Source organism: Tupaia chinensis, unplaced genomic scaffold (genome assembly GCF_000334495.1).
Source record: "Tupaia chinensis unplaced genomic scaffold, TupChi_1.0 Scaffold000049_1, whole genome shotgun sequence".
Lineage (NCBI taxonomy): Eukaryota > Metazoa > Chordata > Mammalia > Scandentia > Tupaiidae > Tupaia > Tupaia belangeri.
In genome coordinates this window covers 259,997-272,837 of record NW_006159507.1, presented here as the reverse complement: position 1 = coordinate 272,837, position 12,841 = coordinate 259,997, and the positions used below count along the sequence as shown (strand labels likewise).

Sequence of the window (12,841 nt, the reverse complement as noted above, 5' to 3'; positions counted from 1 at the left end):
TTATTTCCCACCCCTCTCTCCCCCCCCCCCTTTTTTTTAAACTAAGTCCAGCAAAATATTCTGGTCAACAGCATGAAAAGAAATGTCTGTTTTTAACGGAGTCGTTGGCCATGAAATAAATTCTGAAGCAATGAAAGCAACGTCTTGAAACTCCAGGCAGGCGGGCGTGCTGGGCCAGGCTGGTGCTGCAAAACAGGAAACAGAAACGTCCCGCGGTCCTCAAGCGCTCCCTAGCGGCTGCGATGGAGGACTGTCCCCACAGGCATGGAATTTCACTGCAAACGCAGGGTTGGCGGGCACATTTAATGCAAGGTGTCCTCGGCCTCCACCTTAGAGAGCACGTGGGTGCCCTTTCAACTGAAAGCTACGGAAACACAGCAACCCACGCTGCAGAGCTACTAATTAAGCCAGCGGCCAGGGGGCTGTCACTTGCTTCCCAGACACCTGTACCTCCTGCTCTGCAAATGCAGAGAGCAAAACGGCAATGCTGGGTGTGCTAATTACATTAGAGCTTCTGGCCTCAGCCCTTCAGACATTTCAGGCCAGATCAGCTTGTGCCAGAGCAGCCCAGCCTCTGCCCACGGGGTGCCGGTGGCCCCTCCCCAGCTGCAACAATCTGATATGGCCACGTCTGTCCCCTACTGGACAGAATCAGCTCTGACCGAAACCATTAGGTTGGGGCTGGACTCCCACATGGCCAACAGTGGTTTAAGTCCCGGACCTGGCGGCTTGCTTCCTCACGTTCCCTCTCTCTTAATCTGGTAAAATTTACAAATAATAATAAATGAAATAAGTCCTAAAAAAGAAATCATCACTGGGTTGAATTCATTTAACGATGTCCTCTGCTTTCCACACACAGGCTAAAACCCTTCGCCAGAAACTTAAGTGACTGTGTTCTTCCATCTTCCGTCCCTAGATTCCACGAGATTTCAAAGCCACAGGACCAGGTGTATAAATACCGCATGAATCTTAGGCTGTTCATCTTTTCCCCCATTTATGTCAAACGCTTTTCTGAAGTTCTGACATGTCTGGGGTGGGCAAGAGTACAGAATCATAAACAGCATGCACTGATTTGGGTGTTGGCTTTTTCCCCCCAAATCAAAATCGTTTAACTAGAAAAAAAATTTTTACATCTTATATACCAAGAGATGAGCACAAATTAGGAGCACTTTAATACCAAGTCCTCATTTGACACAGAGTTCGTGTTTCCGTACACACAACAGTGCTCCCGAGGCAGAAAGTACACAAGCTTTATTGGACAACAGCAATGGGCCGCGCCGGCAAACCATGAAAGCGGAACTGCTCGGAGACACGAAGGGTCACACGTGTGCCATGGCAGAAGCGAGAACGTAAGTCAGCTGGAAGTTCCTGCTACATTGAAGCACACCATACCGGGGCGTCCCTCTGATCAGCAGCGCTGCCCAGGAGGAGGTGCGACAGACCAACAGACGACCGAGTCCGATGGGGACCCTACAGACCGCGGGATAACGCCACTGCGGCCAAATAAACAATTAACCACAAGGTTTCGTTCTGCCGACACCAAATCCCCACCTGACCCTCCCACACACAATCTTCATGACATCGCCGACCGCAGTGACGGAAGGCGCGGCCCGCCCCGCCTGGTGGCGGAGCGCACAGATGTGGATCGTGCTGCTTTGGCGTGAGAAGATGCTTCGGCGCGGTCCACACGCGGGAAGCTTTGAAGTTCCGTTCAAAAACAAGATGAGATTTTTCCCCAAGAAGAAATGGACATAATTAATGGAAATATTTCAAGTACACATAAACAACACAAAAAAACTTTACGTTAAAAGAAGGGGGAGGGTAAAATTGCTGTTATTTACAAAGGTCCTGTATATTGTTAAACTGAAAACGGGTGGGAGTGATGGAATTTTAATGGAATAAAAAACAAGTCTTTCTTCAAAAAACTTGAGACACACACACACACACATGCACACGCACACAGAAATACACTTCAAACACACAGAAAAACTGATCAGAGATTAAAAAAACTGACTGGCAGGTGTCTGCTTTAAACAGGATGGAGCAGAAGAACATGGATGCCCCATTTGCGATCTTGGCCAAGGCTTAAATGCTGCCTGCCCGTCAAGGCCTGAGTGCATCCTCGCCCCTATACAAACAAAACAAAGTATAAAAACAAAATAAAATAGGCGTTAGCATATTAATTCTCAATGAGTGCAAAAGTCGAAAGCCATTATAAAATATGGTCAGTACAGGAACCAGCAGATGGCATAATGGTTATGTTGCTGGACTCACATGTAGTCAACTGTGGTTCAAGTCCTGGACCCGGTGGCTTAAAACATGCCAGGTACATGTGTGTACGTACCCTAGATCCCAGGAGAAGGGAGGAGAAGAGATTGTGGCATAGCCATCCCCCCTGGGGGGGTGATTTCTCACTTTCTGTGCCTCTGGCAAGTGCACAAGCCCTATAAGAAAACAATCTCTTTTTTTTTTAAAAAAAAAAAAAAAGCATTTTCAGTACCACCTGAATTTCTGGCAGGTAACTGAGTAGTGTCAGTAAAGGGTCAGTAAAGGGACGATGACATTGAAGCTCACTGCTACAAGAGTCCCACTCAAGGGGCGCTCGCTGGGACAGTATGACCGAGGGAAGAATGGCAGAGATCCAAGCATGTGGTCAGCTCCAGGTGGCTGGAACTGGGTGCTCATCCGGCTTTACGGTGCTCTGCGGGATGCCCTCCAAGCAGCTCAAATCGACACCACTGTCTCACCTAGCACCACAGGGACACATGTACACACGCGCCCTCCAAACAATGACCCAAACTGTCATATGTAAGAAAATTACTCAGAGGCCAGCCCATGGTGGGTGGTTGAGACAGCTGGATCCCCCACGGCCCACTCTGTAGTTTGAATCCCAGACCCGGCAGCTTGAAAAACACACCAGGTGTATGTGCGTGAGTACCCAAAATCCCGAGAGGAGAATGGAGGTGAAGGGATTGTGGTGTGGCCAGCCCCCAGGGGGAGAAGGTGCTTTCACACATAGTCTTGGTCAGTCTATCTCTTTTTTCCAGTGAGTGCATGTGCCCTATGGCAAAAATTTTAAAAATAGAGTTATTCAGGAAATCAGTCATTTTCTTAAAATAAAGAAAGAGGGGGAAAAAGAGAAACCAAACAGAAGCCGGTTCCCCACACAACACATATGCACACACACAGCCACCAGAGACATAACGACGATAAGACAATAATAATGGATGTTCGGCTGTCGGAGGGCGGAGGGGGCTGTGAGTTCTGCTCCATGAAAAAGAGTTCAAACAGAGCTGGCGGCGGATCTCGAGGCCTTCTGACCTCAAATTAAATGGACGGTCGGAGACTGAGGTCACGCTGAATTCACAGGTGGTGGTGCCAACAGGGCTATGTGTAGGTTCTGTCCAGATCTGGGCACCAGGAAAAAGCCAGCACGGCTCTCCTGGTCAAGGGCGACTCGGGAGGGATCCTCATGAAACAACCCAGGTCTCTCATCTGCTTGTTCCTGCCTTCCCCTACAATTAAGGTTACCCCCCACCCCGGAAGGGCCCGGAGCTCCCACGATCTCGCTGGGCCTAACTCTGATCCGTGCTGAGAAGGGTCGTGTGCTCTCAAGGATCAGCCGCGCCTCCCGGGTCTCAGCATTTAAGTGTGGTGCGCACGTCGCTAACACCCCCAGGGTGGCACCAGCTGGCTGACGGCGGCCGGCTGGTCCCACAACATGGAGCTGCCACATGGATGTCGGCTCTTCCTGCCTTTGCCTCCACCGAAGTGTGGCTGAGACGACAGACCAGGAGGCACCTGGAGGACTAGGACAAGCACCTTCGACTCGCAAGTGTGGCTGCTCAGCCTCTCTCGGAAGCTTCCTCCCTTCAAGATGTTAAGCAGCGCCTCGAGTCGGCTCTGAAACCCAGCCCACGCACCTCAATCAAAACTGAGAGTGAAGGGGTTGGATGGTGACACGGCGGTAAAATGTGATGCTCCACGTGGCTGACCCTGACTTTGCATCCAGAGACTCCGAGCACACCAGGCACACACGTGTCCATGGTCTGAAGCTGGCTGAAGCCGGGGGCAGATGATGACATTGAGACCCTGTGGGGGTGCTGTCTCTCTGTCTCTCTCTCTCTTTTACGCCTCTCGGGCTCATGCAAATAATAAAATATACTCTTAAAAAGTGGAATTAAGGAAAAGGCCATTTCCCACATCTGCGGGAAACATCTAGAACTTCCTAACGAGGGCTCCATACGGCCTACCTGCAGAAGCAATCGCCCGTCTCTGTGAGCAAAGTCCGGTTCAGGGTTAGCACACGAAGTGCAGCTATTGTAAGACTTCCGGTTTTACAGGGCTGACTGCCGAGAAAACAGAGGCTCAAATACTTGAGGCAAAACTTGCTTCTCCTTTACCTTTGCAACCACAAAGACTCACTCCGTGCAGTCAGACTTACTCAACCTTTCTGACATTCCTGGACAAAGATTCTGGCCCTAAACAACGGTTCATGCCTCTTTCTTAAAGACCATTTCTCCCTGGTGGAAGTGGCTGAATCCAAAGGGGACAGTTACCACAGAACCGCAGGACCTAGCATGATGTCGGCGCCCGATGCATCAGTGCCTGTCACTGAGTGTCATTCCGGGAAGTTTTCACCAAATGCAAGAGCACAGCAAGTCTGTTCCAAAGGCCAGGCAGTGGCCTGCTCCTCACGTCCCCAACTCCCCAAGAGCAGGGTGGGCAGTGGGTGTCGGCAACTGGCTGCATCGTAACACCTCTGAAGCACACACAGGAAGTTGTGACACAGGGCAGAGACGTGTGCGCCACACAGAATCAATCCCAAACCCAAGAAGGCAGCCACACTCTACTTGAAGATCCACCACCTTCGCCTCCATGGCTGCACGCGTGGCTCTGCAAGAGGAGACTTGAAGCCCAAGCAGGCCTTGCCCTGCCACGTCCAGTGACTCCCTCCATTCTCGGAAACGGGAAGTCACAGCTCTAGGAGAAGCACACGCACACGTACTCCTCCTGGTGGGGGAGAGACCTGGAGTCCTGGCGGCCTTTCACCACGACCCCCCCTTGGCATCTACAGGCAGGTCATTCAGTGGCAGCCGGGGCACCGCACTTTTAAAACCACCGCCACCAAGCAACAACTGGCAAGATGGCTCTGCCTTTGTCGGTCATCCTCAGTAATTCCTGCTAACGGGAAACAGGCTTCGGTGGCAGAGCGGAGCGTGGCCCTCTGACCTTCCGCTTCGGACTCAGAGGACCTGAGTCACTGCGGCCATGCTGTCTGAAGGAGTTCAATTCCTCATCGAGCTGTCGACACCTGTAGGGGCTGCTCAGTGGCACATTTCCTGCTAAAACAACTCTGCCTAAAGCATTGGAAGGTGTCCTCGGATCGCCTTGGGCTTGGTGATTATTCCCAGGCCCTCACAAAGTAGGATGACACCTTGGAAGTTCTTTCCGGAGGTGGGAGGTGAAGTTGGTTTGAGCAGTGTGGATGCTGAGTCTGAGTGAGGAGAACTCCTAGATTGAGGGTCCTCCCTCTCCCTCCTCTCCTCGGCCTCGCGTGGTCCTTGGTAAGCAGGCTGCCCGCAAGAGGGTCTTCAACCTTTCCAAATAGAGGTGACTCTTTGGATAACATTTGACCAATGTCCTGTCTTTTCCTCCCTAAGGTATACCAAAAGCTTTATCTTTTTTTGAAATTGCTTTGTAGGAGTGAGAAAGATGTAGAGTTTACACACATTAGGATTGTTAAAGAAGAAATGAAACAAGCCTTCTACCACCTCTGACTAGACAGAAACTTTTATCACGGGACGACAAGATCAGGTCCTAAGGAAGCTCGCAGAGGCCAACGGGCACTCGGCAGAGCCACCAGGTGCATCGTACTGACACTCACTCACACACGACAACTGGGGTTCAACGGGCCGAGAGGGCGGCGTGTCGGGGCCTCCCTCCCACTCATCTGGCGTCAGCAGGCTCCGTGGGGGTGCAGAGCCTCTGCACGCCAGACTGCACGTGTTAGCGATCGCAGAATCCACGGGTGGCGGCTGCTAGGAATGGAGCTGGAGTTCTGCCCGTCAGGGACGCGCAGAGACCGGGGCCTCTCCTCTGCACACGGCCTACGACGTGAGCTTCGAGTAGCTGGGCGGGGAGAACCGTCTGCGCAGGTACTTGAGCACGTAGAGGGGCAGGCAGCTGACCAGGGTGATGACGGACACCTTCCACAGGAACGACAGGGTGGCGATGAAGTACACGTCTGCGAGCAAGCAGAGGACCGGTGAGGAGGCAGGCCGTGCTGGGAGGCACATGTGGTTAGGGCAGTCGGCCAGCAGGTGGAGTGGTGGTTATGGCTCTGGACTCCCACAGGGCTGAGGTTCGAGTCCTGCACCTGGAGGCTTGCTTTCTCATTTTCCCTCTGTATCTGGTGAGCACACCTGCCCTACAGCAGATTTAATAATAACAACTCAATTAATTTTTTAGAAAAAGAACACTCAGGGACCAGCAGTTAGTGTAATGGCTATGTCGCTGGACTCCCATGTAGTCGACCGCGGCTCGAGGCCTGGACTCCCAGGCGTCAAACCTACGCCGCTGGCGAGCGCATGCGCCCTAGAGTGAAAAATGAGAAGGAACTGTGATGTGGCCATCCCTCCTGGGGATAGCGATGTCTCACTTTCTGTCTCTCTCTCTCTCTCTCTCTCTCTCTGACGAAAGCATGTGCTCTATAGTAAAAACCTCTCCAAAAAAAAAAAGGAACACTCATTCCCGGCAACCAAAGGAAGAGCTGTCCACACCACGCACACGGCCTCCTGGAAGGGGCCTTCCCTCCACTCATTCTCTGAGGGATGTTGTACTGCCGGCTCGCCTTCCCCGCCCTCTCCTCTCGATGGCCTGCTTTGCCAGTTCCTGATAGTCAGCGACATGACATTTTTGGACAACTATGGGAAGGACACTGAGGGGGAAAACCCACAGGTGTTTTTGATTTGGAATCTTTCTCAACCTGGCCATGAGAGAGCAGAAGTGGCCTTCAGATGCACGTTCCAGCCTCTGGCAACTCTCTCCCTTCACAGGAAGCTCCAAGACAGATGCGAGGTACCAAGCAGAGGGCAGGGACGCCCTGTCAGACAGCTGGCCCTCGGGGACTTGGACCTCAGGACAGGAGAGCTGGTAGTCAGGGGTTTTCTCAAGAGGAATGACAACGTGTGGCCTTCAACGATGCAAGTCGAGAGCAAACCCCTTCCCCTCTTCCCGAACACAGGATGTGAAAATGCAGCTGGCACTGATTAAGCTCCTACTAAGTGCCAGGCCCAGGGCTCAACCCACGTTGCAGTCCATTTTAAGGCAACCCAAGCCTTGCGAGGACAGGACTGCAACCCTGTGACCTTCATGGGCCCAAGTCCGAGCACATAGTAGGTACTCACAAAACCCTTTCCAGGAGACTGTGGCAAGTGTGAGACTACGATGAAACCCACTCCTACGGGTACCCTTTACCCTGTTAAAACCTTCTGAAGGAGCTTTCCAAGCTGACAGAGTAGAGCTGTGATCAAAGATGCTTCCACGGCAAAGCGGTTTCCTGATCTTTCTCTGAGTATCGCCCCACCCCAAGGCGCCCTTTAGACCTTTAGATCCTACTCCACCTCCTCCGCAGGACTTTCAGTGCCGCTGGTAGGCTGGGTATCTGGGGGGCTGCACCCACTTCTGCACTTCACAGGTGAAGGGAGCGAGATTTGATCGCACCGACCCAAGACCAGTTTTGGCTCCTGTGGGTTTGGGGACTACCCTGCCCCCATTGAGAATGCCAGTGTGTGTGTGTGTGTGGGGGGGGAACAGGAAGCAGAGGTGCAGGGGCCTGACAACCACCCTACACCCCAGGGTCAGAGGACCGCTGCCCCTGCAGGTCTCCCTGGGGTAGAGCGGGTCGGGAGGGGGCCATGAGAGCTTCCCAGAGAAAGCCTGTCCACAGTCCCGGGCAGGCAGCTGAGCACCTACCCTAGCAGGGAGGCAGCCTGGGACTAAGCTCCCCCAGCTTTGATAAAAGGGAAAACGTGCCTTGAGGGGTTTGGTTTTGTTTAAATAAAAAAAGAAACCCAAATGCTTCTGTGGAAAAGAAGAGAGCCGTAGATGGCTTTGCTTTGTGAAAACAACAGGGAGATCTGATCTGCTGGCCCCGGGGCTGGGCTGTCAAAGCACTGGCTCCCATGGCAAGTGTCAAGAAATCAGAGCTTCCCAAGTTTGCCCCTGCAGGGAAAAGCTAGATTAGAGTCCCGAGCCGCCGCTCAAGGCACAGCTCGGAGAACGCTGGGCTGCCTCGACTGTGCCTGCACTGGAAGTTCATGAGCTGAGCTAGAAACAGGCTTCTGGACAGGAACTGGAGCCCGAGTCGGCACTCAGGGGTCCAGCGTGGCACGGGGCCATCTTGGTGCCCTGCAGGGACCTTGGCTCCCAGCTGATCGGTCAGTCCCGGCTGACCTGAACTGGTCTGGCAACACCTTAACACAAGTGAGAGGTCAGCTTGGCAGAGAAGAACCCAGGCCTGTCAGGCCAGATGGTGAGCAGACCCAGGGTTCCCCCAAGCACCACAGTCCAGAGAGATCAGCTCCCCTGCCTCTCCCCGCCCGGTGGGGCCTGCACTTTCCTGTCCATAAACTCTGTGTTTTTTATTTGGGGTCTGCCTGGGTCTCTCATGGCACCCTGCTTTTGGCCCTCGGTAGCTGTGCTCACATCTGCTATCCCCACACTCACACGTTCATGTATGTGATTGTTGTGTGTCCAAATGAGAAGGAAAGCTCTAGGACAGCCCGCCCACCTCATGTGCCACTGTCATCCCAACATGGCGGTCGCCTGAGTGGACGAGGCCCAGTGCTGGTGACACCTGTCAGTCAGCGTGCTTGTACAGAGCAGTGGCTCTCACTCAGATCCGCAGGGCACTGAAGGGCCGTGTCAGCACCAGTCGGCAAGGGAGAGCCCAGGCCGGAGCTGGGGTGGCACGTCCCCGCACTGCCACGCCCTGTAGCAAGTCCACGCCTCTCGCCTAATTAGGGTTTTGTGGATTAGACTTCTGATTAAGATTTCATGGCAACAAAGGATTTTTGTGCCAAAAAAAAATTGGGGAAGTTATCAGCATAGGCATGACACTGAAGAGGGCATTGTTGTCCCCTCAGCTTTGCTGGGCATGGCTTTGGGCCCTCTGTCGGACTACCATTTATTCAAGAGTAAGGCTGGATGCTTGGCCTCCCCGGAACCCCCACCAAATGCCTGCACGGTGGCCGGAATACTGCGGCTACTTGTTAAATCAAATGGATCCCCCTTCCATGCCAGAGCGCGCTGCATGTCCACACACACACACACACACACACACTCACACACGCACAGCCATGCTGCCGTAGGCTATAGGGGCCACCGCGCTAGGCCACAGCTACGTGGGAAGGCCCGGGGCCCGGACTCCAGGTGAATCTGAGCATACCAGGTGCACTTACGATCTGGCCGGCTAGAAGGCCAGCAGGACGGTCGTGACGTGGAAGGCCATTAGGGCTTCTGCGCACTCTAGCCTCATGTAAGGAAGAAACTTAAAAAATACCAAACGGGACAGCAGGTGGAGTGGCAGTTAAGGTGCTAGACTCCCACATGGCCAAGCGGAGTTCGAGTCCCAGATCCAGTGGCTTGAGAATTAAGCCAGGCACGTGTACATGTGTCCCCCAGATCCCAGGAGAATGAGGAAAAGGGACCCCAGCATGGCCATCTTTCTGGGGGTGATTTCTCATGTTCCCTCTCTCTGTCTCTGTCTCTGTCACTCTCTCCAGCCAGCACACCTGTCCTAAGGCAAAAACACTCAAGAAACAAAATAAAACAAATGCCCTATGTAGGTTTTGTATCCCTCATCTGAAATCTTTGGAACTGGAGGGGTTCTGGATCTTAGATTTCTTTGAATTTGAGAACATTTGCACACATAAAATGAGTTATCTTGGGCACGGGATCCAAGCCTAAACACAAAATTCACTAACGCTCCGTGTACACCTTCTACACGTCTAAAGGCATCTTATATAGTGTTTTCTTTCAGTGTTTTGGCTGTGACCATTGCACAAGGTCAGGTGTGGGATTTTCCAGAGGGCATCATGTCAGAGTCAGAAACTTCCAGATTATTTTGCATTTCAGATTTCAGATTAGGGATGTTGCTTCCACCCGTCAAGAGAACCAGCCCTACGTGCTCAATTCCACGACCACCACTTGCCCCGAGGGACGCCAGTGCAGTGTGGATGGTGGGAAGCAAAGGGTGCAGGACAAAGAGCCCAGGCCATGCGTCAGTACCGGGGAGACGCCTCCCCACAGCCGGGCCCGCGCTCAGGGCTCTCACCGATAAACTCGTGCAGGAACACCAGGGAGGCGATGTAGCATGCCAGGCTGAGCAGCTCGGCCACCGTCATGAGCCAGTGCCAGGTCTGGATGGTCAGCGCCACCATGAGCAGCTCGGTGAGGATCAGCGAGGTGAAGGAGATGGCCACGATGTGCACGAACTCCGACTCGAACAGCAGCAGCGCCCCGTACATGATGGTGCTCCCTGCAAGGCCGGGGACAGCGTCTGCCTCGCCGCCCGCCAACCACGCGCTGCTGCTTCGGGTTGGACGCCTTTTTAAATTGTGCGTTTACACACGGGAGACGGCACTGGGCCGTGAGTGCGAGGGGGGCTGCTTTATGAGGCTTTAAACCCTCAGTTCTGCTTTTCCCCTTCAACCTTATGGAATACATGACCTATCACTCCAGAGGAGGGAAAAGGAGGGAAGATGCGAGGTGGGCTGGGGAGGGAGAGAGTAACTTATCAGGAGCTGATGGGAGAAACAGACACGGAAGCATATTATTAAAAAGGACAGTGGTAGGGCCAAATGGAGAAGTTCCAGAAACGTACTATTAAGAAGGAGAGTGGCAGGGCCAGATGGGGGTGGGTTCCAGTTAAGGTGCTGGATCCCACATGGCTGGCTGAGTGATCAAGTCCAGAACCTGAGGCTTGAAAAGGGTACAGGTATACACCGGGCACAGGTGTCTGTGTGCCCAAAGTCCCAAGGGGAACAGAGGAAAGGGAACTGCAGTGTGGCCATGCCCCCTGGGGAGGGGCTGCTTTCTCACGTCCTCTCCTCCCCCAGGAACACGCATGCCCTATAGCAAACTAAAAGAAAAAAAAATTGCAGTGCTAGCCAGCCACCAGGAGACAAGCAGGTATGCTCCCACTTACAGGAGGGATCTGAAGCAGTCTAGCTCTCAGAGACAGAAAGTAGGATGATGGTGGCCAGCGGCTGGGGGGGGGGGGGGCGCTCAGTGGATACAGAGTTTCGTTTCCGTGAGATGAAAACGGACGAGAAGTCAGTTCAGCAACACCTTGCACAGACTCACCACTGAGGACACTGAAAACTCAAGGTGGCAATTTTTTTCCTTTTCCTTTTCTTTCTTTTTTTATTTTTTAGTTTTGCCATAGGGCATATGTGTTCACTGAAGAGAGATGGGAGGGTGGGAAATCACCCCCTACGAGGAATGGTCACACTATGATTCCTTCTCCTCTTCAGGTTCTAGGCATGCATACACACACGCCTGGCATGTTTTTCAAGCCATCAGGTCTGGGACTTGAACCAGGAAGTTGGCCATATGATACCAGCCACCTTAACTTTCATGCTACCAGCTGGCCCACAAGACGACAAATTTTCTACACATAAAAATGACAGCAGTAGCAGGACCAGCAGTTGGCATAATGGCTATGTCGCTGGACTCCCATGTAGTCCACAGTGTTTCGGGTCCCGGACCCGGTGGCTTAAACTCATGCCGGGCGCGTGTGCGTGCGTGCCCAAGATTCCGAGAGGAGAATGGAGGATGGGGGTGGCCCTCCCCCCGGGGGGGGGGGGGTGATTTCTCGCTTTCTATCTCTCTGTCTCTCTCTGTCTTTTTGGCAAGCACACACATCCTATAGCAAAAACCTCTCGGGAACCAGCAGTTAGCGTAATGGCTATGTCGCTGGACTTATTTTTCATTTTTTAATTGTCTTAATAGTGGTATATATCTGTGGGGCACAATGCAATTTTGCTACAGAAGGATGCAACGTGCAAGGATTGAATTAGGGCAGTTAGTACACCCAACATTCCACCAAAATGAATGAGACGCTTCGCAAATGTGTGTCACCTTTGTGTCAGGGCCATGCTAATCTGTGTGTCATTCCAGTTTCAGTATGTGCGCTGCCGGGGCCAGCACTGAACACGAAGACAGCCTTTTATAAACAAGATTGAGGGCTGGGGGAGGGATGGAGGGCCACTATTTAAAACTTTCACGAGGGATTTGCTAGTTTTTAACCAGCTGCATGTATAGTTTGACCTAATTCTTAAAAACAGCAACAACAACCAAAAAATTAATGGCCATTTAACCCTCTGCCAACAAATGTAATGGTCTCTGAAGTTTTTAATTAGACAGCCTAGGGACCAGCAGATGGCATAATGGTTACATTGCTGGACTCCCATGCGATCGACCAGGGTTCAAGTCCTGGACCTTGTGGCTTAAACTCAGGCCGGGCATGTGTGCATGTGTGCCCAAGATCCCAAGAGGAGAATGGAAAAGGGATTGTAACATGGCCATCCCTGCTGGGGAGTGATTTCTTCCTGTGTCTCTGCCTCTCTCTTTCTGGAGAGCACACATGCCCTAGAGCAAAAACCTCTCAAAAAAAAAAAATTCCACAGCCAACTGATTTTTAAAAAATTAAGAATGAACTCTAAAGGGCCAGCAGATGGCATGGTGGTTAAGGCACTGGACTCTCACATGGCCAACCATGGTTCAAGTCCTTGACCTGGTAGCTTGCTTTCTCACCTTCCTTCTCTCTCTCTCT

General features: G+C 52.5%; 1 protein-coding gene across 1 annotated transcript in view; it reads right to left on the bottom strand.

Annotated features, from left to right (window-relative positions):
- Nucleotides 1-3,380: 3,380 nt before the first annotated feature.
- ATP9A (ATPase phospholipid transporting 9A) overlaps nucleotides 3,381-12,841 on the bottom strand; it is a gene marked incomplete in the record, with an annotated part of 136,893 nt that continues 127,432 nt past the window's right edge. The window contains 2 exon segments of the mRNA XM_027775056.1: nucleotides 3,381-6,247; nucleotides 10,340-10,543. Of these exon segments, the coding sequence (XP_027630857.1) occupies nucleotides 6,111-6,247; nucleotides 10,340-10,543 (341 nt within the window).